We start from the raw sequence: 27,520 nt of genomic DNA on the forward strand, positions 1-27,520 counted from the left end.
ATCTGTCTAGAACGACAATCCATCATCCTCTGTAAGTGTATGGAGCGTTTTCCATGACTCTCTGTAGATGCTGTTCCTTGGCAAAGTAGAAATTAACGGTATCATCATCATTCACTTTGCCTTCTACTTTGTTGACAAGCTGCCATATCCTTGGGAGAGCTACTTTCATTCCAGCAAGGTTTTGAACATCTTCATGCACTGTCCATCGATCTTTGTCTGCTCCCACCTTCAAAATTTTGCACTTGCTTCCATATTTCTCTGGTCGGATACTCACCCTGATTCGGATCCATGTTTGATTTTGAGAATTTTTTGATCAGATCGATCGATCTTGGAAATCGCCTTTTTTTTTCTTTCTCCGAGAGAATTCTCTAGAATCGCCGAGCGAAGTTACGCGCTAGTTTCTTGTGTACGAGTACGACTTTGAATATGATTTTCATCAGACCCGATTATTTCTGCATACGGCTCACCTCAAATAATTGATAATACTGTTGGTTTCTAACGGCTCATTGATTACTTCTAATGTTATCTTCCCTGTCTTATGTTACCCTGAAAATAACCAAAATTATATTTTAATTATTAAAGAACATGTTTTAAAGAAAAAATGAATGTAAACTACGAGAAAGTTTACAAGAACTATATACCAATTAAACAGAGAGAAGAATCATAAAAAAAAAACAGAGGTTCCAACACCGTTTTTATTATACTTGTTAAACAAGTCTTAGGGATACAAAACAAAACCCTGTGAGACAACAAACACAAAAACCAAACTGAAGATTAAGTAAAAGTTACGGCTGTTTGTCTTCACAATGGGCTTGAAACTCACCAACACACACACACACACAGCTTTATTTACAAACTAGGCAACGCATCAAACACTTCAGAAGTCTCCATCCAGCATAAAGTTGATATCATCTAAGCTCCACAGCTCCATTGGGTTTGCCTCTTTCTGAGCCACACCATCAGCAGCAACATCTACGCCGAGCATAGCTTCCATTTCCAAAGGAGACTCCCACAGGGCGTTGTCAAGGTACGCCATCAGATCATCATTGTCGCTTGTCTCGTCCTCAGAGTTGAGTTTGACCTTCTTGGCTGCGTTGGTTTCTTCATCAAACGTAGCTCGGTTGTTATTGACTAGCATTGAAGAGATCTCCGGTGGTGTCTTGGGGGCGTGATCACTCCACCCAAACTCAGAGCAGTCAAACGAGTTACTACCCTGGTCAGAGCTGAAATACTGTCCAACATCGAAGAACTGATTGTTGTACATCTGAGGCTTCTCCTCGATAAAACTCAAGGAGTCATGTCCCATGTTGTCAAAGGAGTTGTTGTTGCAGTACTGACCCACATGTGTTGGCGGCTGAACCAAAGCTGGGGTATGGTTTGGTTTAGCCACTGGCTTCTTAAGATTACTGATCACCTCCTCAGGGAAGTTCACCTTGGCTTTACCGCCACGGATCCTGCGCGCAGCTGCGTCATAAGCTCTTGCAGCTTCCTCAGCGGTTTCGAACGTTCCAAGCCATTCTCGTGAGCCTTTTTTAGGATCGCGGATCTCGGCGGCCCACTTTCCCCATGGGCGCAGCCTAATTCCCCTGTACTGATTCTTTCTCTTCCTCTTGCCAGATTTCTCATCAGACTCTATGGTTTTCTTGCCAGAAACTGAACCTAATGGAGTCAAACACACACAATATCAATTAATCATATGGTAAACTCATAAACCAAAGTTGAAAATACACATAAACAAAACTGCATCTTTCCACATGGTAAAAAAACCAAAAACCTCAAAAATACTTGAAACAATAAGTGAGGCTAGACACTAAGTAAAAGCCTCTGAAAACCAAGAATCATTTCAAAAACTTTTAATATTATCAACAAAGTAACAAAACCCAGTAATATCAACCATTTACATAGCCTTGAAACAATAATTGACGCTAAACACTAAGTAAAAGCCTCTGAAAAGTGAAAACCAAGATCTAAATCATTTCAAGCAACTTTTAATTTGATTATATAAAAGTAGAAAAGTCAACTTAACTCTTTACTACTACTACTTGACAACTTGTCAATACTTCTAGATATAAAGACGAGCTAATAATCATGTAATAAAAGTAGAAAAGATCCATCTCTTTGTCCCTTCCCCCAGAAACAAAACCTTGAAAAGCTATAAAGATCTTGACTTTATGACTGGAATGTTAACATCACGATCAAGATTCCACAAACCCATATCAAATTTAAGAGGATTATAAATAAAAGCTCTCATCTTTTTTTTTCCAAATTAAAATAAAAATCGAAACTTTATGAATAATCTGAATATGTTACCAGTGGAGGCGACGTTGGTGGGAAGGGAAGCTGCGGTGAAGGCAAAGGGCTTCACATCGAATCCATCTTCGCAGTCAAAAGACGAATCATCATCCTTAAACCCTTTGAAATCAGCCTCGAATTCATCGTCCAGATCCAAGAAATCAGATCGCTTCCTCGACTTCTTCTTCTTCAGATTTTTCAGATCCGGCCAGATAAACTCGCTGGTGACGCGGCGGGAGTTCGGCGGAGGGATGAATTCGGAGATTATAGCTCCTCCACACATGGCGGCGTTAAACTGTTTTGAGGGGTGTTAAATGTTCGGAAATAAAAACTTTGCGGCGAAACCGTGAATATTAGCTTCTTTGGGGTTCTCTTTGTATTTAATAGTTTACTCTCTCTGTGGTTTGGTACTCTCCACAAAGATAAGAGAGATGATGCGTCGTGTATTTTATAGGTTGATCTTTTACTCACCATTGTACCCTTACTTTGTGACTGATTCTACAATAATGCCATTGAGTATAGTAAAGGTAAGAAAATCAGAAGTAACTTTGAAAATATCTAACTTTTATTTTTCATTCAAAATATTTCTAAACTAGTAATAAGATTTGGGTAAGAAATCTGATGAGCTTAAATAGTTGGAGTTCTCGTTTAATTGTAAAGTTTGAATGTGTTAATAAGCCACCATGTCTTTGTTGTCAAAACGTAAAATGTTAACCGTGGAAGCACGATAAAAACTTTTTACATCCATGTCTGGAATTCGAATTTCAAACTGTGCAATTTTTTTCAGATTACAAAAAATTCAAATTTCAAATCCCAGAGAGGCTACATATTTTCGATTGTCAAATCGTCTATATAATATTTTTCATAAATATAATTATGATAATAAATCAGCATTATAAAAAAAAGATTATAACGAGTTAAACAATAGTAAGTGACGAAGAGATTGGATCTTTCAAATGAATAAACCGACAACAAGAAATCAAATGTGGTTCTTATAATAATTATGAACATTTGATTTTTAATCATTTGATGACTAAGGCTATAACTAGTTATAGGAAGTTGATGAATTATATAGATTTTATACATTACTTAACAAAAAATAATATTTGAGATTAGATTATTTTTTCTAAACACTATCTCTCTTTCTTGTAACATTTTTGATCAGTAGTGTTTACATGTAAATGATTTTAGCTATGGGAAAAAAACCAGAACAATGGTGTAAAAGTTCATATAAAGTTAAGGGTAAAATTGAAAACATTTATCTTAGAATCTCGAAGAGCTACCGAAGAGACATCAAGAAAGTGTATCCGTGTGACCACAGTAAACCAAAGAAGGCCATGGATATTGATTGACACGGACAAAGTTTATTGAAATTTGGAAAGAGATAATAGAAAGACAACAAGTTGAGCAAGTGTGACTCACGACAAGGCTTTGCATTGTCGGTCCGTCCTTGTACCACACCCTTGACGCTCATCTTCATAGTTCAAACTTCAAATCATATCATTTGTTGTTAACTATTTGGTTAATTGCATATCAAATCTCCAGATTGATATTATTCGGTGCTTCTCTAACATCATTTAAAGACAAATTACTTTTTTCTATTATGTTTTCACAAAATTGTATTCGAGAGAACTGAAGATGTTTTTCTGTGCGTGTGTACCAATGTGTAGAAGATAAAGTTATACCAAGACGATATATACAAGATAATGTTAGGACCATTCTCTTCTGTTCGATCGAGATAAAGTTACTAAAATAGCTGATCTCTAGAAACAGGAGATGATTGAAAGCTGCCCATACCCTGAAAGAAACAGGAGATATTTTTGTTCAACTATATGGACCACACAAGTTGTGAAACTCAAGTAACCCAAGTAGTGAAATGAATAATGAAATCATAATATAATTCACCTTGAACAAGAAAGATTTGGGCTCAGAGCCTTAAGCTCTACAAGCCTCATTAAAAGCCCACACCATCAAGTGAACACACTACTATATATTACATGAACGTCCGACAAAGATCTTACACATTAGACAGCAAGACCAACTCATGATTTCTTACTTTCACAATTTATAAAAAAACAAAGAGACCAGAATTCTTCAGGTCTCCAAAGCCTAAAAACCCTTCAGAGAGGTTGTTGAAGAGTAACCACCAAAGGACTTGTAACATTTCGTTTCCCATCCGACCAAACTATATAACCAGACTCAACACTTGTCGCTCCTGGTGACAGTGTCACCTCCGTCGTCTTAACTCTAACCACAAAACTCAGTTTCTGCCCAACCCGTCTGAACGATAGCTTCTCCGGCGCAACCGTCACGTTCGTCCCTCTCGGCGGCCTAATCTTAACCTCATAAACCGAGTCAAAATCGCCTACATTAGTCACTGTCCTAATGAAATGTGTCGACATTTTACTCTCTCCATACTGCTGAAACACGACTGAAAACGACGGATAGTTCAAATTACCAACATGTCCCGCGCGTCTAGCACCGTCGCAGTCAGCTTTGCGTCGAGTAATTGTCACAATATTGGCTCCTGTGTAGTTCGAGTTACACAAGAAGTTGATGTAATCGTAAGATGTAATATCGTAGACTAATCCTGGATCCATAGCTTTGGTCGGGTGAACATGACCCGACCCGTAATCCATAACCGAAGATGTATTCCCGGTTGACTCATCCAGTATTGGCTCATCTCGGTTATCCACAGTGTAAGCCGTAGTCATCAATGCTGACCTTATCGCCGCGGGGCTCCAATCGGGATGAGCCGCCTTGAGAAGAGCGGCTAGACCCGACACGTGGGGACACGCCATCGAAGTGCCCGATAAAATATTGAACTCCGTTCTCCGGTTATCGGAAGGAACACCGGATGGACCAATCCGGTCAGGCCAAGCAGCCAAAATGTTTAAACCGGGGGCGATAACATCCGGTTTAAGAATCTCCGGCGACTCGGGATTAGGCCCACGAGCAGAGAATGACGCGACTACCGGTGCTGGTCGGATCCCAAGCCGGGTCCCTTTGAAAGCAATCGTAGCCGTTGGTTGTTTCGACTCAGATATGTACCTCCTAATCTCATCACCTCGCGAAGCACCAACCGAAGTCGCAGGTAACACGTGGCAGTCAGCCACTAGTCCCTCGCCGTCGAAGACACCGTTCGCTATAATCATCCCCGAGCCTCCGTTTCTCCTCACGATCTCTCCTTTGGTAGCTCTCGAGTTGATACCTCTGTCGCAGAGAACGATCTTGCCTTTAACCAAACTCGGATCCAACGAGCCTTCTATACACAGAGACGAAGAGTAACCGTCACCTCCGAGCAAACTTCCCCCGTACACAAGCGGGTACATCCGACCCGGTTCAAGATCCGGTCCACCGTAAACGCTAACGCCCGGAACCGTTTTCCCGTTTCCGAGCTTCACATTGGCCGGGAAGTCGCGGTCGATGGTTCCGGCGCCGACCGTCGTCATCCACGGCGCGACGTTAGTCACCGTCAAAGCGCCGGGACCGCCGTTTCCGGCGGAGGCAGAGACGAATACCCCTCTGTCGATCGCTCCGAAGGCTCCGATCGCGATGGCGTCGAGGTGGTACGGAACCACCACGCCTCCGACGGAGAGAGAGATGACATCGACGCCGTCGGCGACCGCCGTGTCGAACGCGGCTAAGATGTCGGAGTCGTAGCAGCCGGAGTTCCAGCAGACTTTGTACGCGGCGATCCTAGCTTTCGGAGCCATGCCGGAAGCGACGCCGCGGGCGTAGCCGAGAATGGACGCCGGAAAAACGTAACGCCCGGCGGAGATCGAAGCGGTGTGGGTCCCGTGCCCGTCGGAGTCGCGCGGAGAGCAAAACTCCGTCGTTTCGTTCAATTTCCCGTTGGTCGCTTCGTACCCGCCGCAGAAGAATCTCGCTCCGACGAGTTTCCGGTTACACGCCGTCGCCGGGAAGTCTTGCGAGGGTTCGCATTGGCCTTTCCATTTGGCGGGAACGGGGCCGAGGCCACGGTCGTCGAAGCTGGGCCTCTCGGGCCAGATGCCCGTGTCGATAACTCCGATGACGAGATCCGACCCGAAGTCGGACTCTTCGAGGAGACCCGCTTTGTCGGTGGACCTGAGGCCGAGGAACTCAGGGGAGCGAGTGGTGTGCACGTGACGGACTTGCTCGGGGATAACGGATATGACGTGAGGATGGTTTAAGAGTTGAGTAGCGTCTTGAGCGGTGAGTCTTGCGGAGAAGCCGTGGAAAACGGTGTCGTATGTGTGGATGATTGAAGGAGTGGAAGTGAGTGAGGCGAGTGAGGAGGTGTACCAGTGACGGTGAGTGGGGAAGATTGAGGGTTTAGCTTCGTGGTCGACGTGGACGATGTAAGTCAAAGAGTTTAGGTCGTTCAAAGAGGAAGCAGAAGAGAGAGTCAAGAGGAAGAGGAAGAAGAAGAGAGCCATTGACGGAGTTTTTCAGTCTTAAGTGTTGGTTCTAGTCTTCTAGATATGGCTTAGTGAGTGGAGGAAGACGAATAAGGTAGAGAGGGTACCACATTGTTATTTGATGTTTGGTAGGAAGCGGAGAAAGAGAGGTGAAGACTTTTGTGGAGTGTGTACAGAGCAAAGCAGAAGAAGTTGTGTCTCGACACTGGCTAGTGTCTGTGAGCTGGAGGCAATGTCTTTTTGCTTTCTCTATTACGACAATTACCTCTATGCTTTTGGAAGAATTAAAGATCTAGTTATGTTTCAGGTGACAGATTCATATGTATGTTTCGTTCACGGGATTTTGAATGTATATTTGTCGATTGTTATTATTATCTTTAAGCTCAATGATATTTTGATTCCATCTTTGGAACTAAAGTTTAAATGATTCCAACTACAAACTACAAAGCCTACAAAGCTAAGGATTGTTCACGTCATCTGAACCGGTAGATGTCATGTAGGTCCCATGCTTGTTCAACACGTGTTCAAATCGCTCGTGTTCTTAGAACAGCTTAACTATGATTAATCAAAATAAGGATAAGGCATTGTGATTTGTGAAATGTTGACTAGAAAAATGGATTTGATAGATGTAAAATGTATTGAACACATTAATCTTACTTTGATTAAAAAACAAATATTTATTTTATCAACAGTTAACAAATAGAGATAGTTTGCAACACCATATTTTGAACCTTGGAAGCTGGAGGAGGCATAACAAATACGAATTGTTTCCATAGAAACTCACCTGAGTAGGTTGATGCTTTTATTGTATTATTGAGGACAGAGCCTTTGTAAAATTTAATGTAAACAGTATATCCTAACGCATTTTAGTAACACACAGAAGCCAAAAGTCGTGTGTTCACGTGTTTTTGTTCGTTTCTGCTATTTTTTCTTATCTTTTTACCTTCAAGATACCATCTAAAATAATACTTGAGGCTATAATAAAAAACGAATATATGTACCCCCATTCAACTGTATTGGTAGGGTGATACGGACTTAAAAGTAGGTCCTGTCTATTGTTTGTTTTGTAGAATTATTCAAGCGAATATCCAAGTTTCCGTCTAAATTATTGAAATTGTTATGCGTTTCGAATAGTGACATTGTAAAAAGAAAATGATACTTTATTAGTTTATTTTGATTCAAGTCAGATGCAATTATTGACTTATGGTGGTGGAAGTCTAGTAATGAGTGGAAGCTCTCCAAAGCGGAACATATCTCTTTCTTTTTACACTTAGGCTTTTACTTTTTGAACAAAAGTCGAAAACCTTCAACCTTCTGAAACCTTTAGTATTGTTATTTCTTTTCATATACATTTGTAAATTCATGTGATGGGCTTAAATCCAATATCCGAAAATGTCAGAATTTGGGCTCTATCTATGCCGAGTAGAGACATGCAAAACAAGAAACAAGTTCAAAGACAAAAGATGCATTTGAGCATGATTAATGAGAGTTTTCTCGGGTGAAGTTATTATTGAGATATAAGAATCCAACTTTTAACTTTTAATTAAAAAAATTATATTTAAGAACCGGTTCTTAGTTTTTTAGTTAAAAGTTAAGAGACGGGTTCTTAGACCATGATTAACCCAGGGTTCTTAGAGTGGGGTTCTTAGCGGAATTTAAGAAAACTTACGCTAAGAACCCCATCCTAAGAACTCCAGGTTAATCATGCTCTTATATATCCCGTTAAGAATACCAGCTTAAAAACCTCCATGCTCTAAGTATATCCTCACAAAAAAAAAGCAGTAACATGTAACTAGTATTTTAAAATAAGACTACGAATGTGGCATGCGTGACTATAACTCGACGTTGCGCCACAACGATAGCAAAACTTAAATCCACACCTGAGGAAATAATCCAACAAATCAAACAATAACCATTTAACATTATAATTAGTTTTTTTTTACAAAAGATTTATAATATGATGAAAAATACTAACCTGCAACTCATATGCACACAACCATCGATCTTCTCAACGTAGAATTTGCAACTAGGACACCTCCTCCATTGCTTCTTATTAGCCATTTGAATCAACATAGCATCTTCTTCATCGCTACTCTTATTCTTCTTCCTCGTGTTCCCACTTCTCTGAAACTCCTCGCAACCAATCCCCGCGTGCCATGTAACCTTACACCGAGCGCAGAACAGTCGGTGACAAGACGGACACTCTGTCTCCGTCACTTCATCACCTTGATCATCATCATCGTCCACCACCATCATCGCTGAGCAGTCTTCAAACGGACAGTACACTTTCTCCGACGACACAATCAAAGACTCACACAAGGCTTTGTCCCAACGCTCGAACAAGTCCCCTGGGATTATATCTCGACACGTGTAGGGCTCTAGAAGTCGCGTGCAGTCCACGTCAAGGCACTTGATCATGGCTATGTTTCCTTCTATCTTGGTCGTCACGTAACGCACGGTACACTCGGTGCAATAGTAATGAGTGCAACTAGTGGTTCCTCGGAAGATGTCGGAGGGAGATTTTTCATCCATGCAGATCATACATAACCATCTAGATGGTTCGGGTTTGTTCTCAGTTTTTTTCTCTGGTTCTTTCTGCTTAATAGGCGAGGCCATATGTGTATGGAGTTGGGGATAATGGTTAGTCTTGGCTGTTGAAGAGACCAAGGAAGAAGACAGAGCTTCTTGGAGATGGAGATTTCTCGCATAGGGTGTGTAACCTTTGTCGTAATCGTATAACGCAGGGTAATAGTAATAATCTTCCATCCTTGTGCGTGATGATGATGACGAAGAGAAGCAGGTTCCCATATCCTTACTCTTCTGATTTTTTTTTTCTTTGTCTAGAGTTTGATTTAGGTGTGCATTCATGTTAAATTATGGCACAAATTGGAAGGTAAATTGCATTGAATTAGCTGAATGAAACTTTTCCTCTTTCTTAAAAATGACTTTCTTATTCACGAACAAATATAATAGTATATATTGACATTATTGCATATATATGTCAACATTACTTTTTTTATATACCTTTTTCTTGTTGATTAGAAAACGCTATATGTTAATTCTACAAATTATAAACCAGAGAACATCTTTAACCATTTCAAAAACGGCTTGCTAATTGTGTTGGGAGGTAATTTTACACAAAAGCATGGCTTCACCTACGTCTTGTTTCTTGTTTCTTTTTTTTTTGGTAAAAAGTTAAATTATTATACCAAATTTTCAAGTTTTCGACAGCTACTACAGACAAACAAGTAGCGGAAAACAGAAACGAAACTAAACAATTGAAAAGTGACCATGAAAAGAACCCAAACACAGAAGCTAGTCTAGCAACCAACTAAACAGCGGAGAATGCTATGACCAAGCAGGCCGGAAAAGTCGAAGAGAAAGTCCAGTTGCCACGAGCTAGCGAGAGATAGGCGCCCTCAAACCTAGAAGCTACGGCTCCTGCAGCTTCCGAACAGCCAACCTGACACAAACCAATTTGAAGAATCCAAGCACAGACCAACCAAGAAACCCGACAGACGCAACCTCCGACGGCACGAGAGGCAATTACCACGCTATGCCGTCGTTCAGCAGGCAAATTTGAAAATTGTCGTCTCCAAACCCGACCCACTGTGACCGTTTACACCCATTGAACCGAATCTCATATAGAGAGAGCGGACCGCATAGCTACTGAAGGACCCTAAGATCGGCTCACTCGAATGGATCAGATCTGGATATGAACTCCGAATGGAGAACTAGATGGATTGAAGGGTCGCACGAAGGTTGCGGAATGGCCTTCGATATTCCCGACTTCAGATGGTGCTTGATATGACTCACAAGTCCACCAAAAAAAGAATCTCGAACCGTTGCTTGATATGACTCACAAGACCAACGAGTTTGAGAGATGTTTGCTTGGATATGACTCACCAAGAAACAAGACAAGTTCTAAACAAAGAACAAAGAGTTTAACTCAAAAGATTTAGACAAAATCGATTTCCTATTCCAAAAGAAGAGTTTACATACTTATAGAGTTTTGTAGATTTAGGCATTAAATAGAAAAGTAGATCTAGATCTAGATCTAGTCAATACACGGAAATAAAGAGAGAAAACTAGTCAAAGTGACCGTTCGGCTTCTGTCCAGATGCATCTGAACCGGCTAAGTCCAAAGCGGTAAGGATCAGCACATAGGCGGGACGATCAGCAAGGGCCGCGGGACGTTCTGATCGGACAAGTTGCGTTCCAACAAAGCCCAAGTCTTCTGATAGCTTAAGGATCCTTGACTTAGAGAAATTTCCAAAGGAAAAGTCCATGATCGGATCGAACAAGGTAGAGAGATCATCAGCACGGTCGTCGGTACATGCGGTACGAGCCAATCGGGCCAAAAGAGAGAAGTCTCGATCATTTTGTGAAACCTCATGATCCAAGTCAAGTCTGGCATGATCCAAGTCAAGTCTGGCATGTTCCTTGTCAAGTCTGGCATGATCCAAGTCAAGTCTGGCATGATCCATGTCAAGTCTGGCTCGGCTGTTGGCTTTGGCTTGTCGAGATGGTTGGGAAGGTCGCGTATTGGTTTGGTCAGATTGGTCTTCAGGACGTGGACTTGGTCAAAGCTTCATTCCAGATGTAAGTGGATCGAGACGGTACACGGCCCGATTGGTATGTCTGATCTGATCGAAAGGATGAACCTCAACTGGGACGTCTGGAGCGTTCTGATCAGTCTGGTCCATGGACTGGGGCACATCATTCCCTCCTTCTTTAAAAGGATTTGTCCACAAATCTGGATCGTCTACAAGAAAAGGAGAAAGATCAGACACATTAAAACTCGAAGAAATATCATACTTACCTTGTAAGTCAAGCTGATAAGCATTGTCATTGATCTTCCTAAGAATCTGGAAAGGACCATCAACCCGAGGCATAAGTTTCGACTTTCTTTCTTCTGGAAACTGTTCTTTCCTCAAATGAACCCAAACAAGATCACCATCTTTAAAGATCACATCCTTTCTCTTCTTGTTGGCATATCTTTTGTATCCTTCGGTTTTGGCTTCAATGTTTGAGCGAACCTGCTCATGTAGCTTCTTGATAGTGTCTACTTTCCTCTTGTCATCTGTGCTAACTCTTTCACTTAAAGGCAAAGACAAAAGATCAAGTGGAGATAAAGGATTAAAGCCATAAACGACTTCAAAAGGTGAGAACTTAGTAGCAGAATGCATAACATGGTTATAAGCAAACTCAACATGAGGCAAACATTCTTCCCAATGCTTGAAGTTTTTCTTAACCAATGATCTAAGCAAAGCAGACAAAGTTCTATTCACTACTTCAGTTTGGCCATCAGTTTGTGGGTGACAAGTTGTAGAGAACATCAATCTGGTTCCCAGTTTAGACCACAAAGTTTTCCAGAAATAGCTAAGAAACTTAGCATCACGATCAGAGACAATGGTCTTAGGCATTCCATGCAATCTAACAATTTCCCTAAAGAACAATTCAGCATCTTGCACATCATCATCAGTTTTATGACATGGAATGAAATGAGCCATTTTCGAAAACCTATCAACAACCACAAAGATGGAGTCTCGGCCATTTTTAGTCCTAGGGAAACCAAGAACAAAATCCATAGAAATATCTACCCAAGGATGAGAAAGAATGGGTAGAGCCGAATACAAACCGTGATTAGATGCCTTGGTTTTGGATTTCTTGCAGACCACACATCGGCCACAAATCCTCTCAACGTCCTTCATCAAGCTTGGCCAGTAGAAATGATCGTAAACCATCTTGTATGTCTTCTTGACTCCAAAATGTCCCATAAGGCCTCCTCCATGAGATTCCCTGAGAAACAACTCCCTCAAAGAACATTGGGGCACACATAAACGGTTATCAAAGAATAAAAATCCAGAATTTTGGAAGTACTTTCCGTAAGCCACTTTGGAACACTTCTGAAATATTTCTTTGAAATCCGGATCAGTCTCATACAAGTCTTTGATAAATTCAAAACCAAGTAGTTTAGTTTTAAGGGCTGAAAGAAGAGTGTACCTTTGGGACAAGGCATCAGCCACAACATTTTCCTTACCTTGCTTGTACTTGATAACATAAGAAAATGTCTCAATGAACTCAACCCAACGTGCGTGTCTCTTGTTCAGCTTCTGTTGACCCTTAAGATGTCTCAAGGACTGGTGGTCCGTATGGATAACAGACTCCTTAGGCCAAAGATAGTGTTGCCATGTTTGGAGAGCTCTCACCAAAGCATATAGCTCCTGGTCGTAGGTGGGGTAGTTGAGTGTGGCGCCTCCAAGCTTCTCACTGAAGTAAGCAATGGGTTTCCTATCCTGCATCAAGACATCACCGATCCCAGCTCCGGAAGCATCACATTCAATCTCAAAAGTTTTAGAAAAATCAGGAAGTACAAGTAAAGGAGCATGAGTCAACTTCCCTTTTAACATCTGAAAAGCTTCTTCTTGGGCTTGTTCCCATTTGAATCCGATGTTCTTCTTGATCACTTCAGTCAGCGGAGAAGCAATGGAATTGAAGTCTGGAACAAACCGTCTATAGAAACCGGCCAGACCATGAAAGCTTCTTACCTCGCCCACAGTCGAAGGACTCGGCCAGTCTCGGATTGCTTTGATTTTCTCCTTGTCCACTCTAAGTCCATCAGCACCTACAACAAAACCTAAGAACACCACGTGATCTATTCCAAAAGAGCATTTACCAAGATTGGCAAAGAGTTTTTCTTTTCTAAAAACTTCAAGAACATATTTTAGATGCATCTTATGATCTTCAAGGTTTTTGCTATTGACAAGAATGTCATCAAAGTAGACAACAACAAAATGACCAATAAATGACCTCAAGACATGGTTCATCAAACACATGAAAGTTCTAGGTGCATTAGTAAGACCAAATGTCATAACAAGCCATTCATACAATCCTAACTTGGTTTTAAATGCGGTTTTCCACTCATCACCTTCTTTCATCCTAATCTGGTGATAGCCACTTTTCAAATCAATTTTAGAAAAGACACATGATCCATGCAACTCATCAAGCATGTCGTCTAGCCTAGGGATGGGATGCCTATACTTTACCGTGATGTTGTTGATGGCACGGCAGTCCACACACATGCGCCAGGAACCATCCTTTTTGGACACGAGAAGGACAGGAACGGCACAAGGACTGAGGCTTTCCCGGATGTAGCCTTTCTCAAGAAGGTCACCAATCTGTTTCTGAAATTCCTTGGTCTCCACCGGATTGGTACGGTAAGCTGGCCGGTTTGGTAGAGACGCGCCTGGAACAAGGTCTATCTGATGTTCAATGCCTCGTACTGGTGGCAATCCCTTAGGATTCTCATCTGGGAAAACATCAGCATACTTCTGCAAAATATCTAAAGTTTCACTCGGAATCTCCGGTGCATGGTCAGAAGAAGAAGCCATAAGAGATTCTTTGTACACAAGTAAAAGAAATGGCTTTGAGAGTAAAGAGATCTCTTGACCTGACTTTGTTTGATATAGAAGTTGGAGTTCCGTTGGGATGATTCAGGTTCATCTGGCTTGGGTTTCTTGTCACGGTTCCTCTTGAGCTGGATCTGATCTTGATGAACCTCCAAAGGTGTCAAAAGAACAAGCGTGATCTTCTTCCCTTTATGATCAAAGGAGTGTCGGTTTGTGAAGCCATCATGCACGGCTATCTTATTAAATTGTCATGGCCGGCCCAAGAGAATGTGGCATGCGTCCATAGGAAGAACGTTGCAAACGACCTCGTCCTCATATCGGCCAATGGTAATAGGGACAATAACTTGCTCTTTCACATACTGTTCTCCAGCCTCGTTTAGCCATTCCAACCTGAAAGGATGAGAGAGAGGCCGAGTAGCAAGTCCTAGTTTCCTGACAAGAGTGTCACTAGCAACATTAGTACAACTCCCACCATCAATAATCAAAGAACAAACCTTTTCAGAAACTAAAGATCGAGAATGAAAGAGATTCTCCCTTTGTTCCTTTTCATTGGTTTTGGGTTGGACACTCAAAGTTCTTCTTGTGACAAGTAGAGGGCCATGAGCTGGATAGTCGAAGAAAGGCTCCTCATCATAGATCGGGTCAGACTCATCATCAAAGGCTGGGTCAGAACCATCGACCAAGCGGCCGTCCGTCTCATCGAAGATAGACTCGACCATGCCTTTCCTAGCAACGAGTAGTGGCCCGTGATGCGGATATCCAAAGGACTCGTCCTCTTCATCAAAGATCGGACCAAGATCTTCCTTGTTCTCCGGTTCATCCTCAGATTCAACTTCTCCATTCTCCATAAGAATCATCACTCGTTGGTTGGGACAGTTTTTGGCAAAGTGTCCTAGACCTTGACATTTGAAACACCTAATGTCTCTTGCTCGGCCATAAGTATCAACTGCCTTTCCTTTGTCATCACGAGTAGGGACATCAGTTTTAAAAGCATTATGTGTTGTGGAAGAAGACTTACCTTTGTCTTGGTTGCTTGGCTTAGGAGCAAAAGCCGGTTTAGGAGAGTTGACCGGTTTAGAGGTAATGGCCGGCTTTGAGAAACTCTTCCTCTTAACTTGTTTCTCGATCAAGATGGCCTTGTTTAGCATATGTTCCACACTACCATACTCTTGAAGCTCCATACAGTCTTGGATGTCTCGGTTAAGGCCAGAGAGGAACCTAGCCATAGTGGCGTCCATGGGCTCGTCTACAACAGCCTTGATCATCAAAGTTTCCATCTCCTGGTGGTAGTCTTCCACGGACTTAGTGCCTTGAAGCAAGCGTCTGAGTTTCTGGTGGAGGTCTCGGTGATAATGAGCAGGAACAAATCGTCTCCTCATCAGCATGGAAAACTCATCCCATCTCTCAATCGGTCTCTCACCTGTTCTCCTCCTGTGGATCACAACTTAATCATACCAATTAATAGCATAGCCAGAGAATTCGGTAACAACTAGTCTAACTTTCTTAAGTTCAGAAAAGTTTTGACAATCAAAGACATGTTCAATTTTTCTTTCACATTCAAGAAAAATATCAGGATCATTTTTACCCTCAAAAGGTGGAATTTTTAGTTTCAATCCACTTAAGCTATCATTAGTACGTTCATTTCTAGCAAAATGATTGACATCACCTGGATCTCGGGTTCTAGGACCTCTTCTTGGACGGTATGCTGATCTGGCCTCGTCCTCTTGATCGTCCTCCTCTCGGATCTCATCGTCAGACCGAGTGTTCCTATGCGGACAGTCTCTTCTTGCTCCGGCTCTAGAAGGAGCTTGGCTGGCTTGAATCTCATCAAGCCTCTGGTGGATCTGATCTAAACCTGCGTTCAACATGTTAGACATAGACTCATTCAAGGCACGCATTTGAAGGTTAGACAATCCAGCAACTGAGTTTCCGGGACAGTTCCGTTCATCATCACTACTCATGGTTCCTGAAATTTCTTTAAACACAAAACGTTAGATAAAAATCTTCACTCTCTCAAGTGTTTGATCCTCTCCCACACACGTGTTTCTCTCAGAATTTTGATGGTCTCACAACAAGTTTTCACTCAAAGTTCTAAGAAGAACAAATCAAAGAAACTCAATGGACAAAATCCAAGCAAACACAAGGGAATTTTAAAAGAGAGAAAGATAAGAGATTTTTTTTTGGTTTTGGGAATCCGTTTTAACCACCTCAAAGGCTAGATTTCTCCTCAGCCAGCAGACTTTCTCTTCCACCACCAATCCCCAAATGAAAAACTTTTCGAATTTTTTTTTTTTTATAGATATATCTTTTTTTTATAGATAGAGGATGGTAATGAGGGGCCCAGATTCAAGATAGATAGAAGAAGAAGTGTTTATGATTTAGAAATGGAAGATGAGAAAGATGAATGATTTAGAAGATACCAAACGAGCGGCTCTGATACTACATGAAGGACCCTAAGATCGGCTCACTCGAATGGATCAGATCTGGATATGAACTCCGAATGGAGAACTAGATGGATTGAAGGGTCGCACGAAGGTTGCGGAATGGCCTTCAATGTTCCCGACTTCAGATGGTGCTTGATATGACTCACAAGTCCACCAAAAGAAGAATCTCGAACCGTTGCTTGATATGACTCATAAGACCAACGAGTTTGAGAGATGTTTGCTTGGATATGACTCACCAAGAAACAAGACAAGTTCTAAACAAAGAACAAAGAGTTTAACTCAAAAGCTTTAGACAAAATCGATTTCCTATTCCAAAAGAAGAGTTTACATACTTATAGAGTTTTGTAGATCTAGGCATTAATTAGAAAAGTAGATCTAGATCTAGATCTAGTCAATACACGGAAATAAAGAGAGAAAACTAGTCAAAGTGACCGTTCGGCTTCTGTCCAGATGCATCCGAACCGGCTAAGTCCAAAGCGGTAAGGATCAGCACATAGGCGGGACGATCATCAAGGGCCGTGGGACGTTCTGATCGGACAAGTTGCGTTCCAACAAAGCCCAAGTCTTCTGATAGCTTAAGGATCCTTGCCTTAGAGAAATTTCCAAAGGAAAAGTCCATGATCAGATCGAACAAGGTAGAGAGATCATCAGCACGGTCGTCGGTACATGCGGTACGAGCCAATCGAGCCAAAAGAGAGAAGTCTCGATCATTTTGTGAAACCTCATGATCCAAGTCAAGTCTGGCATGATCCAAGTCAAGTCTGGCATGTTCCTTGTCAAGTCTGGCATGATCCAAGTCAAGCCTGGCATGATCCAAGTCAAGCCTGGCATGATCCAAGTCAAGTCTGGCATGATCCATGTCAAGTCTGGCTCGGCTGTTGGCTTGGGCTTGTCGAGATGGCTGGGAAGGTTGCGTACTGGTTCAGTCAGATTGGTCTTCAGGACGTGGACTTGGTTAAAGCTTCATTCCGGATGTAAGTGGATCGAGACGGTACACGACCTGATTGGTCTGTCTGATCTCATCGGAAGGATGAACCTCAACTGGGACGTCTGGAGCGTTCTGATCAGTCTGGTCCATGGACTGGGGCACATCAGCTACCAACCCTCCAGAGACAAACCTGCAAGCGAAAAGGCGGATCGAGAACCCAACTGCCGTACGAAATCAAGAACACAACCAACACCACCATAGGAAGGCAATACCAACGCCACTAACTTTATTAAGGGAAAAGAGCTAGGAGCGGGGCCTCACTGACGAGAATACTAAATGGAGGGGCATGAACAGAACCGTAGCCGACGAGACACAGAAGTTGCCTCCCACGCACCGTCACGACACACTGCCACTTGCACTGTCACCGCACACGCGCCGCTGCCACGCGCCCCCACCTCCTAAGCGTGTGTCACCAGAGAACATTGAAAAACAAGCCGAAGCTCACCACCATTGAAACTCTCACGCCTCCACCAGAGATCCCCAGCAGAAGAAAGCAAAGGTATTCAGATCCGCGAAATCATCCGACCAAACCACCGTCGAACCTTAGCACCACCGGAGTGCCACCATCCAGAGGAGCTGACAAGCTGCGACGAGGCTTCTTGACACCACACACTCCATCACTCTTGAGGAACCATCGGAGGCAAGGAAAATCAGAGCCAGTTAGAGACACCATCGGAACAAGAAGCGAGGCGAAGGTAGAGCAGTCACCATCCTCTAGCGACGCCACCATCCAGAACGCGAACCGAGATCCAATGGGGTCACCGGATCTGAGATTGGCTCAAGACCTACGATGAAACCACCCCAACACCAAAGAAAGAGAGACAGAGGAGGAGACCATAGACACGAGAACACAGAGCCGGAGCCCCGCGGTCGCTTAGAGCGGTGGCGACCGCCGGAAAACGAAGGAGGAGGCTTGAAGCCTTAGGCGGCGGTAGAAGAAAGGAGAGACGATGGAGAGAAAAAGTTTTTGAAGAGAGAGAAAGCAAGAAATTACGTCTTGTTTCTTTTTTTTAGAATGGAAGAATAACTTTTTCTCAATACCCTAATCCTAATTATCCTAATGCAGAATTTGCAAGGATTGGTGCTACTCTACAAGATATTCCCAGAATTGTTCAGCTAGTTAAACCAATAGCTGAACTGAGCTACATAGATGTGTTTCGATATGGTGCTGCGTTTAGTGTTCAACGAAGATTAACGGTGCTCTTCTATTAGGAAGGGAATTAAATATCACTGAGAAAGTTTTATGCTGTAATTGGTACTTTGCTGGTACTTAACTAATCATACTCTAATTTGCTTTATACTAGTTTAGGAATTTTGTCGGCACCTTAATATTTTTAGCATATATACCATAACCTAATTATTTTCTAAATCGATCCCATGGAATTATTATAATTGTATTCATCTTTCAACTCTCAAACTGTTAGGTAAAAACCAAGAAACTTATTGGGGAATCTAAAAGCTCTTATTCCACTTGTTCAGGATTTGTCTGTTCCCTTAATGCTTACAGTAGTTCTTATCGCAAATCTAGTCAACCAATCAAGTACGCGGAATACGAATCAAGCAAGAAAAGAAGGAACACAAGACACTTTTGTTAATCCGGTGTTCACCTCCGTTCCTCGATATGAAGAAAGAGCTATACTCACCGGAGAGAAAAATCGGTCTCTCAACCTTCCATTATATCAAACACGAGAGTACAATATCCAGAGGCTACAGTTCATATCAACCTCTCTTGATCTCTGTTACAAATCACCCAGATATACAAGTATATATGGAAGAGCCTAGCTAACCCCTACCAAGAACCTGGTTCTCTCTAGCTTTCTCTCTTCAGACCCAAACCCTGGTCTCGAGCTCTCTCGAGCTCCTACTCTTCTGCGCCTCTCCTCGGTGTTGTACTTGTGTATGCCTTGTGTTAGATCATCTGTCGTGATCTCTCCATCTGATATAATCAGAACTTGACCTAATGGGCTTTGTCAACTAGGCCCATAGTTCATACGCATGTGCTCTGTCGCGTTCCATTCGTTTCGATTGTGACTTGTGCAAGTTAGCCCAACTTGAACAAGTCCGGTCGTATTGACCAAACCTATCAATACATAGTTTATTTGATGACCCAGGGTTCACCGGTGGGGCAACGTCCCTGGGGCCTGGCAAGGCAAGACACTAACCTCCTTAGTGTACAATATACGAGCCTTGCTTTGATATTAGGTAAGGATAGTTACAACTGATAACCGGTTTTCAATAACCGTAAACTATTGAGTAATATTTAACCGGCCGTTTAACCAAAACGGCATATAACCCAATTGTCAATTTCGATGTGGTTTAATCTTCCAATATAACTGATTCTTCATCACCAACGTAACACAAACATTTCAATGAAAAAGCTTACGCTCACTTAACCGAACCTTCAATCTTACAAGTAACATACATCAGTTGTACTTTCATTAGCAACATCGATATAAAATATGTGGAAGTTAAAAAAACTCAGCAATTAGTTATCAACTATTTAATCAAAAATTTTACCACCTTTATTACAGTTTACGATTGATAAGCCTATGAGTTATAACAAGTCCAATGATGAAAGAGTGATCAACTTGTGACTCCACCACCATCGTCAAAACATCGTCTCCAAACTCCAAACCTTTCCTCGATTGTTTTCTCTTCACTTCTGCCACAACTCTTCCACAAATGTCCTCGATTCCTAAACTTGATCCCCGAGTTACTATCTTATAATGATATTGTTCATTCTTTCTACACGATCCCGTTAGAACTCTATAAGAAGAATATGAATCTTTACTCGGAACCTGAAAAATATTACTTTTCACTCGAAAATATTCTGAGTTTGTTGTTGAATCAGATGTCCCCGATGGTGATCTATATCCTTCCCAAGTCTTGAATAATCCAAATTTCTACAGAACACACACAGAAAAAAAAAGGTGTTAAAAAAATAACTTAATAAAAAAAGAACTTGCATGAAAAAATAAAACTGGGACGTTCATCTACCTGGCTACGTAAGGTAAACAAGACATGACCATGTAAATCCATGAGATAAACTTCACGGCAGCTCTTAGAGTTATAATTATCGACACGATATATTATGTTTCCTTTACAATCGAAGACGGTGCAGCCATTTGTATTAAACACCAACGACTTCATCCAAATCGTGAAACTCTCTTTCTCCGTTGTCAAGTACGGCGAACTTGTTATGTCTCCGGCCCCGGAGGTCGTATGGTCGGGATGAATCTTCACCATAGTTTCCTTTGGACAGATACGATTCTGCCAAGGTTTTGTTTCGTAAGGTTGTCGAGATATTTGCATATAATGTATATCGAGACAATGATAAGATTCTTTTTTGGTGATTTGTTTTGGTCGACATAAATGGACTGAACTTTGGGTTTATATACTACTACTGATTTATGGAAGGTACTCACCTTGTTCGTTTCTGATTAGTTTAAGTTTTTTTGTTCAACGAAAATAAACTTAATGATTTTCTACTCGTGTATAGTTTATTCAATGTTCAAATAAAGTTGGTCCCATCATATGTTTGAATCTTCAAAACAAAATTACATCCGTTAATTATGCTTGATCTCTCAAGTTAGTTATACAGTTTACTGTTGTGTATCTTGATGTGTAAAGAACTATATATACATATCGATATCGAGGTCTTCTTCCACATGTTTAATGTGAAAATCTAACGACAATAACATCCACATCACTCAAAATCTTTAAGTGCGTATTTAAAATAAAAATAAAATATTTTTATAAAACAAAAAATTAAAATTAAGGTTTAAAAAATCTACACCATTTTATCAACCACACATTTCATGTACAGGTCATATTGATTTTTTTCTATTTTAAATTAGTTAAAACACTTTCATTGAAATGTTCTCACAAAAAAAAAATCTTGCATTTAAAAACCAAAATAATAAATAATAAGAAAATAATGGTAAATGATAACTTATTTATAAAAAAGACTCACTAGAATTTCTGTAAACACTTGTCATTTTTTTTGAAGAAAACACTTGCCACCTTTTAGTTGATACATTTTTATCCAGGATTATAAATTATTTTTATTTAAATTAAATTATTTTGTTAGTTTTGTTTTTAAAGTTTTGATGGATCAATAGGTACTTAGATATAATGCAGTTATTTAGTTTTCGATATAGTCTTACGAAAATACTAGAGAGAGATGAGGCTCTAGGTAGCATGAGAAGTTGCGCAATCGATTTTGAGTTGTATTTCCTCGTGTACGCATGTCGCACTCACATCCAATTAGTCAATTGTATACATATAAAATGTGAAAGTCGTAGATAAAATAAATGTCAATTAAAACATAATCACTTTTTCCTGTTGTACATATATAGATCGCACAATACCAGCGACCGCATATAGATATCTTAATATACATATATGTATACATATATATGAATGTATACATCGTCACGATAGAATTATTAAATTTTAAATGCACGTACCATTTATACTAAGATTAAAATATGTACACTACGTATAATTATATAACTGTTGCAGTCGACGAAAAGTGCAGAGTGTCACAGGTTTAGTCGTTTAGGTCTTAATTAGCGGATAATCGCCAGACACCATTACCCTTTTGTTTTTGTCGTATCTATATTTTAGTTTCTTTCTTTAATCGTGAAAATTAGTTATAAAATTAGGTTTTAGTTTGTCGTACTATTTTTTTTTCTTTGTCGTACTATTTTATACACTTTAGTTACGTAATATCAAATTGTTGGCATGTTGAACCTTTATCGTGGCTCTTTTTTCTATATTTAAAGTGTTAAACTTTTATCGTGGCTGACGGATATCCAAAATGATACTAGCAAGTTGAAGAAATAACTGAAAAAATCATTTTAAAATATACTTAAACGATCTAATTTGTTATACCAGGTAACAATTATCATATTCTATGAATCTATGATTTGATGTATCTCGATTTAATCTTATATATTAAAACAGAAGTCATGACTTATTTCATGTGTGATATTTCATTTTGGACCATCTCATAAAAAAATCATCACATTTAATTATTCTATCATTTAGTTCTATAATATATAATATCACAAATATATCTTATTAATATCTTAGTAAAATCAACAATATACTATTTTTAAGGAGAATCTCAAAATTGTTTACTGTTAATATATGCTAAATTCAAAAATCTGTATTCAAAACCAATAAATTATATATAATTAAATATACCAACTGATTTATAAAAAATACATTAAACCTATTAATCTAATAATTATTAACAACATATATAATTATTTTGTAGGACATTAACTATTTTTTAGGTCACGTCATTAACAAAAAATTCATATGTTATGCAATCATCGTATATGATTATATATACATATGATCGTGTATATCATTTTTAGTATTATGCAATCATAACATATGATTAATATTATTACTTTGATGATGTCAAAAAAGTATCACAAAATGTGATTGTTCTTTAATATTATTAACATTTTTTATCAAATTAATACCATTCTAAAACATATAATAGAATTCGTTTACAATCATATAACTAAATTTAAATACATTTAATAATATATTTTCAATACCATTCTCTAAAATGCCGTTCAAACGTTAAAGAAAAATAATTTGACATATAAAATAAATTTTAGTTATATAATAGAGAAAAATATAGCATATTTTTGTCCTTGAAACAAATAAAATATTGATGTACTAATATATATAATCAACTAAATGACACTGTTTCCTTTTTTCTTACTTTAAAATTTAGATTTATTCACACAAACTAAAGAAAAAAAATTAATTTTATATTTTATCTAATCAAAAACATCATTAACTATTTACCTAATCATAATTCAACCAATAAAACGCTAAATGGATAATATAAAAGGTTATATAAAAGAAAAAATGAATAAACTTGCACTGAAAATTGAAAATATCATCTAATTTAAAATGAAAAAAGATTTTCCAAAACGTCATATATTAAAAACAAAGTGAATATGTTCTATAAACATAAAGACTAGAAAATCTTCTGCTTTGTATAGAATTATCAAATCACAAGTTAATTTTCTAACATATCAATTTGATTGTTTCACCATACAAAACAGAAATAAGCAATTTCCTCAACCCTGCGCGGTTGCGCGGATCAAAATCTAGTTAAATTTAAAGTTCAAAAACTGATTACCGTTTTAAAACGTTTATAGTCCACTATTCACGGTATGGTAACAATAGTAAGAAAATATTCAAACGTTACTACAAAAAGGAAGGAAATATTTCTTCTCATGAAAAGAAGGCTCGTAAGAAAACACTAATATACTTCAACTTAGATTGCGATAGTTTTAGTGTCACCTTTTTTAATGTACATCATACGTTACAAATCAATATATTTAACCCTTTGAATTGTGCTTTTTGTGCCTTTTTGTGTTAGGATAAGCACCAGCTCCATACATCGATTACTGACAAAAATGGGAGAATTGCTTAGTATTTTGTTAGATTAATTAAACCAATAGATGATGTAGTCTATGAAGTACTTTAATTGAAGTATTAGGTAGCCTAATCTTATTTTTCACGCACATGCATTTCTCTACTGGTGTGCAAAAGGCCAATTAGTGATACATCTTAACTATATGTGAATAGTCGTAATTAAAAGACCACTTTTACATTTTAAGAAATTTGAATGAGACACATAAGATTAGCATGCTTGAAGTTAACAAATTAGAATGGCAAATATAGTGCTTTGTAAGAAACGAATGTACAATAAAACTCTATAAATTAATAATGTTGGGACTATGGTATTTTATTAATTTATAGAATTATTAATTTACAAAAAGTTTCATATTTCAATTTTTTTCTATTTATGAATATTTTATTTATAGAACTAGGTAAAGAATGGAAACTAATTTTTATTAATAAATATATCATATCATAATTTATATATTATATAAAAATAATAAATTTATTTTCAAAAAAAATCTCATGTCAAAACGTAGAGCATATGTGTTTATATTTATTTATAGATAATATTAAAAATGTATATTCTATAATTTTAGATTACAACTAAAATACAAATACATCAATACTAATAAAATTATACATTTTTATTATTTTAGGTAAGTTACTATAAAATTTTAAATTATAAAAATTTATAATAAATAAATAAAATCTCTTATTAAACATAAAAATCTTTTTAAATAAAAAGTGTATCGTTTACGTTAGACGGTTGTGTCGTCAACGAAAAAGTACGAACGACTCATAACCTAAGAGGTACGACTAAACTAAGGGGTACACACATGATGTGATTCAAGAGGTATGAACTTGTTCCAAGGGGTGGACGAATGTGCCTTGACCGAAGATATGAATGTGTCATGACCGAAAAAGTGTAAATGACGTGAACGAAAGGGTGTAAATTGAAATTGGAAACCACAAGACAAAAAAAGTTTCCAGATGGGTAAAAACATGCAAAATCTAAGAAATATTAAGAAAATGATATATTCTAATTTAGATAGACTTTTTATGTTGTCGAGAAAATGTCACACACTTATATCACCAGCACCATGGTTGACCATAAGACAAAAAAGTTTCCAGATGGGTAAAAACATGCAAAATCTAAGAAATGTTAAGAAAATGATATATTCTAATTTGGATACTTTTTATGTTGTCGAGAAAATGTCATACTCTTATATCACCATCACCATGGTTGACCTTTAACATTCTCTCAATGATGTTTCGTTCGCACTTTTTCAGTCACGATCTATTCTTACCTCTTCGGTCATGATTTATTGGCACTCCTTTGGATAAGACTCGTTTGCACTCTTTCATTCACGATCCATTCACGTTCTTTCAGTTATGAACCGTTCACACTCATTCGGTTACGATCCATTTACTCCTTTTGGTCACGACACGTTTGCACTTTTTTGTCACAACCCATTTGCAATCTTTCTGTCACGACCATTTGCACCCTTTGGTCACGACCCGTTTGCAATTTTTCGGTCACGATCCATTCGCAACCTTTTGGTCAGGACCATTTGCAATCTTTCAAACACGACCATTTGCACCCTTTCGATTATAACTCATTTGCACGCTTTCAGTCATAACTCATTTGCACGCTCTGGTCATAACTCATTTGCACGCTTTCAGTCATAACCCATTTGTACCATTTTTGTCATGGTCAAGATCCATTCGCATCCTTTCGGTCAGGATTAATTTCACATCCTTTCGGTCAAGAACCGTTCGCACACTTTCGTTTATGACAGTTCACAGCCTTTCGGTCACGATCCTTTTGTACATTTTCGGTTATAATACATTCACACCCTTTCAGTCACAACACTTTCGAACCCCTTGGACCATGATACGTTTGTACCTCTTGGATCATAGCATGTTCGTACCTCTTAGAATATGACGCGTTCATATCTCTTAAATTACAACACATTTATATATCTCTGTTGATGACACTATATAAATATTTATAATTTTTAATCAGTGTTAATATGAAAAGTAAACTTATATGATTTTTTTTTGTATTTATTAGTATTGAGATGAAAATTTATGTCTTTTTTTTTTTTACTTTACTCATATCTATATATTAATACTTCATAAATATTTGTAGTTGTTTTAAATAGACTTTTTATGTTGGCAAGAAAAGATCATACTCTTATATCACCAACATCATGGTTGACCTTTAGCATTCTCTCGGTGATGTTTCGTTCGCACATTTTCAGTAACGATCAATGCTTACCTCTTTGGTCATGATCCATTGACAGTGACACACACCTTTAGTTACGAGACTCGGTCACACCCTTTCAGTCAAGACCCATTCACACTCTTTCAGTAAAAAATTGTTCACACCCTTTCGGTTACAATCCGATCACACCCTTTTTGGTCATGACCCGTTTACACTTTTTCGGTCACAACTCATTCGCAACCTTTCAATCACGACCATTTTTACCCTTTGGTCACGACCTGTTTACAATTTTTCGGTCACGATCTATTCGCAACCTTTCGGTCACGATCATTTGCACCCTTTCGGTCATAACCCATTTGCACCCTTTTGGTCACAGTCAAGATTCGTTCCCACCCTTTCAGTCAAGATTAATTACACATCCTTTCGGTCAAGATCCATTCGCACTTTTTCGTTTATGATCACTGGCAGCCTTTCGGTCACGACCGTTTTGTATATTTTCGGTCAAAATACATTCACATCCTTTCAGTCACAAAATGTTCATACTCTTTAGGTCATGATATGTTTGTACCTCTTTGATTACAACACATTCATACCGCTTAGATTATGATGCGTTCATATCTCTTAAATCACAACACATTTGTACATCTTCATTGATGACACCACGTAAATATTTATCATTTTTTAATCATTGTTAATATGAAAATTGTGTCTTTTAAGATTTTTTATGAAAATTATTTTTATTAGTATTGAAATGAAAATTTATGTCTGTTTGTTTTTACTTTATTCATATAGATGAATAGTCACATCTTTCAATTTAAATGTGGTTATTTGGAAATGATACTTATATGAATAGTCACAATTTTTCAATTTAAATAGTTACATCTTTTCAAATTTAAATGTAATTATTTTGAAATGATAGAAATATGAATAGTCACAACTTTTCATTTCAATAATTACATATTTTAAAATTAAATTCTAACTAATGCACAACTGTTGAAACAAATAACGAAAAGACACAACTTTAACAAGAAATAAAATTACTATAAAAATATATAACTTTTCAATATTGTTTGGATTTTTCATGTAAAACATTTAAGAGATGCAACTTTTATGTATAAAACTTAAGAGATTCAAAATTTCATATTAATTAATACACCAATTTTTAGAAATAAAACAATTGCAAATATTTATGAAATATTAATAAATAGATATAAGCAAAATAAAAATGAAAAGACATAATTTTTCATCTCAATACTAATAAATACAACTTTCATATTAAAAATTAAGAGATGCAACTTTCATATAGTCCAGTT

At 38.6% G+C, this 27,520-nt stretch overlaps 4 protein-coding genes across 4 annotated transcripts; all 4 read right to left on the minus strand.

Moving 5' to 3' along the window:
* Positions 1–679: 679 nt before the first annotated feature.
* On the minus strand, positions 680–2,835 carry LOC106380662 (ethylene-responsive transcription factor RAP2-2-like). The gene is made up of 2 exons (XM_013820462.3): positions 2,311–2,835; positions 680–1,659 (listed from the first exon to the last, which is right to left on the minus strand). The coding sequence occupies exons 1-2, from the start codon at positions 2,573–2,575 to the stop codon at positions 878–880; spliced, it is 1,047 nt and encodes a 348-aa protein (XP_013675916.1). The 5' UTR covers positions 2,576–2,835; the 3' UTR covers positions 680–877.
* A 1,329-nt stretch (positions 2,836–4,164) lies between these two features.
* LOC106380663 (subtilisin-like protease SBT1.5) lies at positions 4,165–7,060 on the minus strand. The gene has a single exon (XM_013820463.3). It carries the CDS (start codon positions 6,711–6,713, stop codon positions 4,413–4,415), a length of 2,301 nt encoding a protein of 766 aa, XP_013675917.1. The 5' UTR covers positions 6,714–7,060; the 3' UTR covers positions 4,165–4,412.
* Positions 7,061–8,165: 1,105 nt separating this feature from the next.
* Positions 8,166–9,563, minus strand: LOC106377746 (E3 ubiquitin-protein ligase RSL1). Its single transcript, XM_013817994.2, has 2 exons — positions 8,671–9,563; positions 8,166–8,575 (listed from the first exon to the last, which is right to left on the minus strand). The coding sequence occupies exons 1-2, from the start codon at positions 9,561–9,563 to the stop codon at positions 8,488–8,490; spliced, it is 981 nt and encodes a 326-aa protein (XP_013673448.2). The 3' UTR covers positions 8,166–8,487.
* An 8,042-nt stretch (positions 9,564–17,605) lies between these two features.
* LOC106380255 (protein LURP-one-related 11-like) lies at positions 17,606–24,400 on the minus strand. Its single transcript, XM_013820049.3, has 2 exons — positions 20,537–24,400; positions 17,606–20,442 (listed from the first exon to the last, which is right to left on the minus strand). Exons 1-2 carry the CDS (start codon positions 20,849–20,851, stop codon positions 20,065–20,067), a joined length of 693 nt encoding a protein of 230 aa, XP_013675503.2. The 5' UTR covers positions 20,852–24,400; the 3' UTR covers positions 17,606–20,064.
* Positions 24,401–27,520: the final 3,120 nt, after the last annotated feature.

Source organism: Brassica napus, chromosome C3 (genome assembly GCF_020379485.1).
Source record: "Brassica napus cultivar Da-Ae chromosome C3, Da-Ae, whole genome shotgun sequence".
NCBI lineage: Eukaryota > Viridiplantae > Streptophyta > Magnoliopsida > Brassicales > Brassicaceae > Brassica > Brassica napus.

Bases quoted from the DNA above. Each gene is read 5' to 3' on its own strand.
- LOC106377746 (XM_013817994.2), bottom strand. From the start codon at position 9,563: ATGAATGCACACCTAAATCAAACTCTAGACAAAGAAAAAAAAAATCAG. The intron at 8,576-8,670 runs GTTAGTATTTTT...TTATTTCCTCAG, and splicing joins TGTGTGCATATGAGTTGCAG to GTGTGGATTTAAGTTTTGCT.
- LOC106380662 (XM_013820462.3), bottom strand. From the start codon at position 2,575: ATGTGTGGAGGAGCTATAATCTCCGAATTCATCCCTCCGCCGAACTCC. The intron at 1,660-2,310 runs GTAACATATTCA...TGACTCCATTAG, and splicing joins CACCAACGTCGCCTCCACTG to GTTCAGTTTCTGGCAAGAAA.
- LOC106380255 (XM_013820049.3), bottom strand. From the start codon at position 20,851: ATGCAAATATCTCGACAACCTTACGAAACAAAACCTTGGCAGAATCGT. The intron at 20,443-20,536 runs GTAGATGAACGT...TGTGTTCTGTAG, and splicing joins TGTTTACCTTACGTAGCCAG to AAATTTGGATTATTCAAGAC.
- LOC106380663 (XM_013820463.3), bottom strand. From the start codon at position 6,713: ATGGCTCTCTTCTTCTTCCTCTTCCTCTTGACTCTCTCTTCTGCTTCC.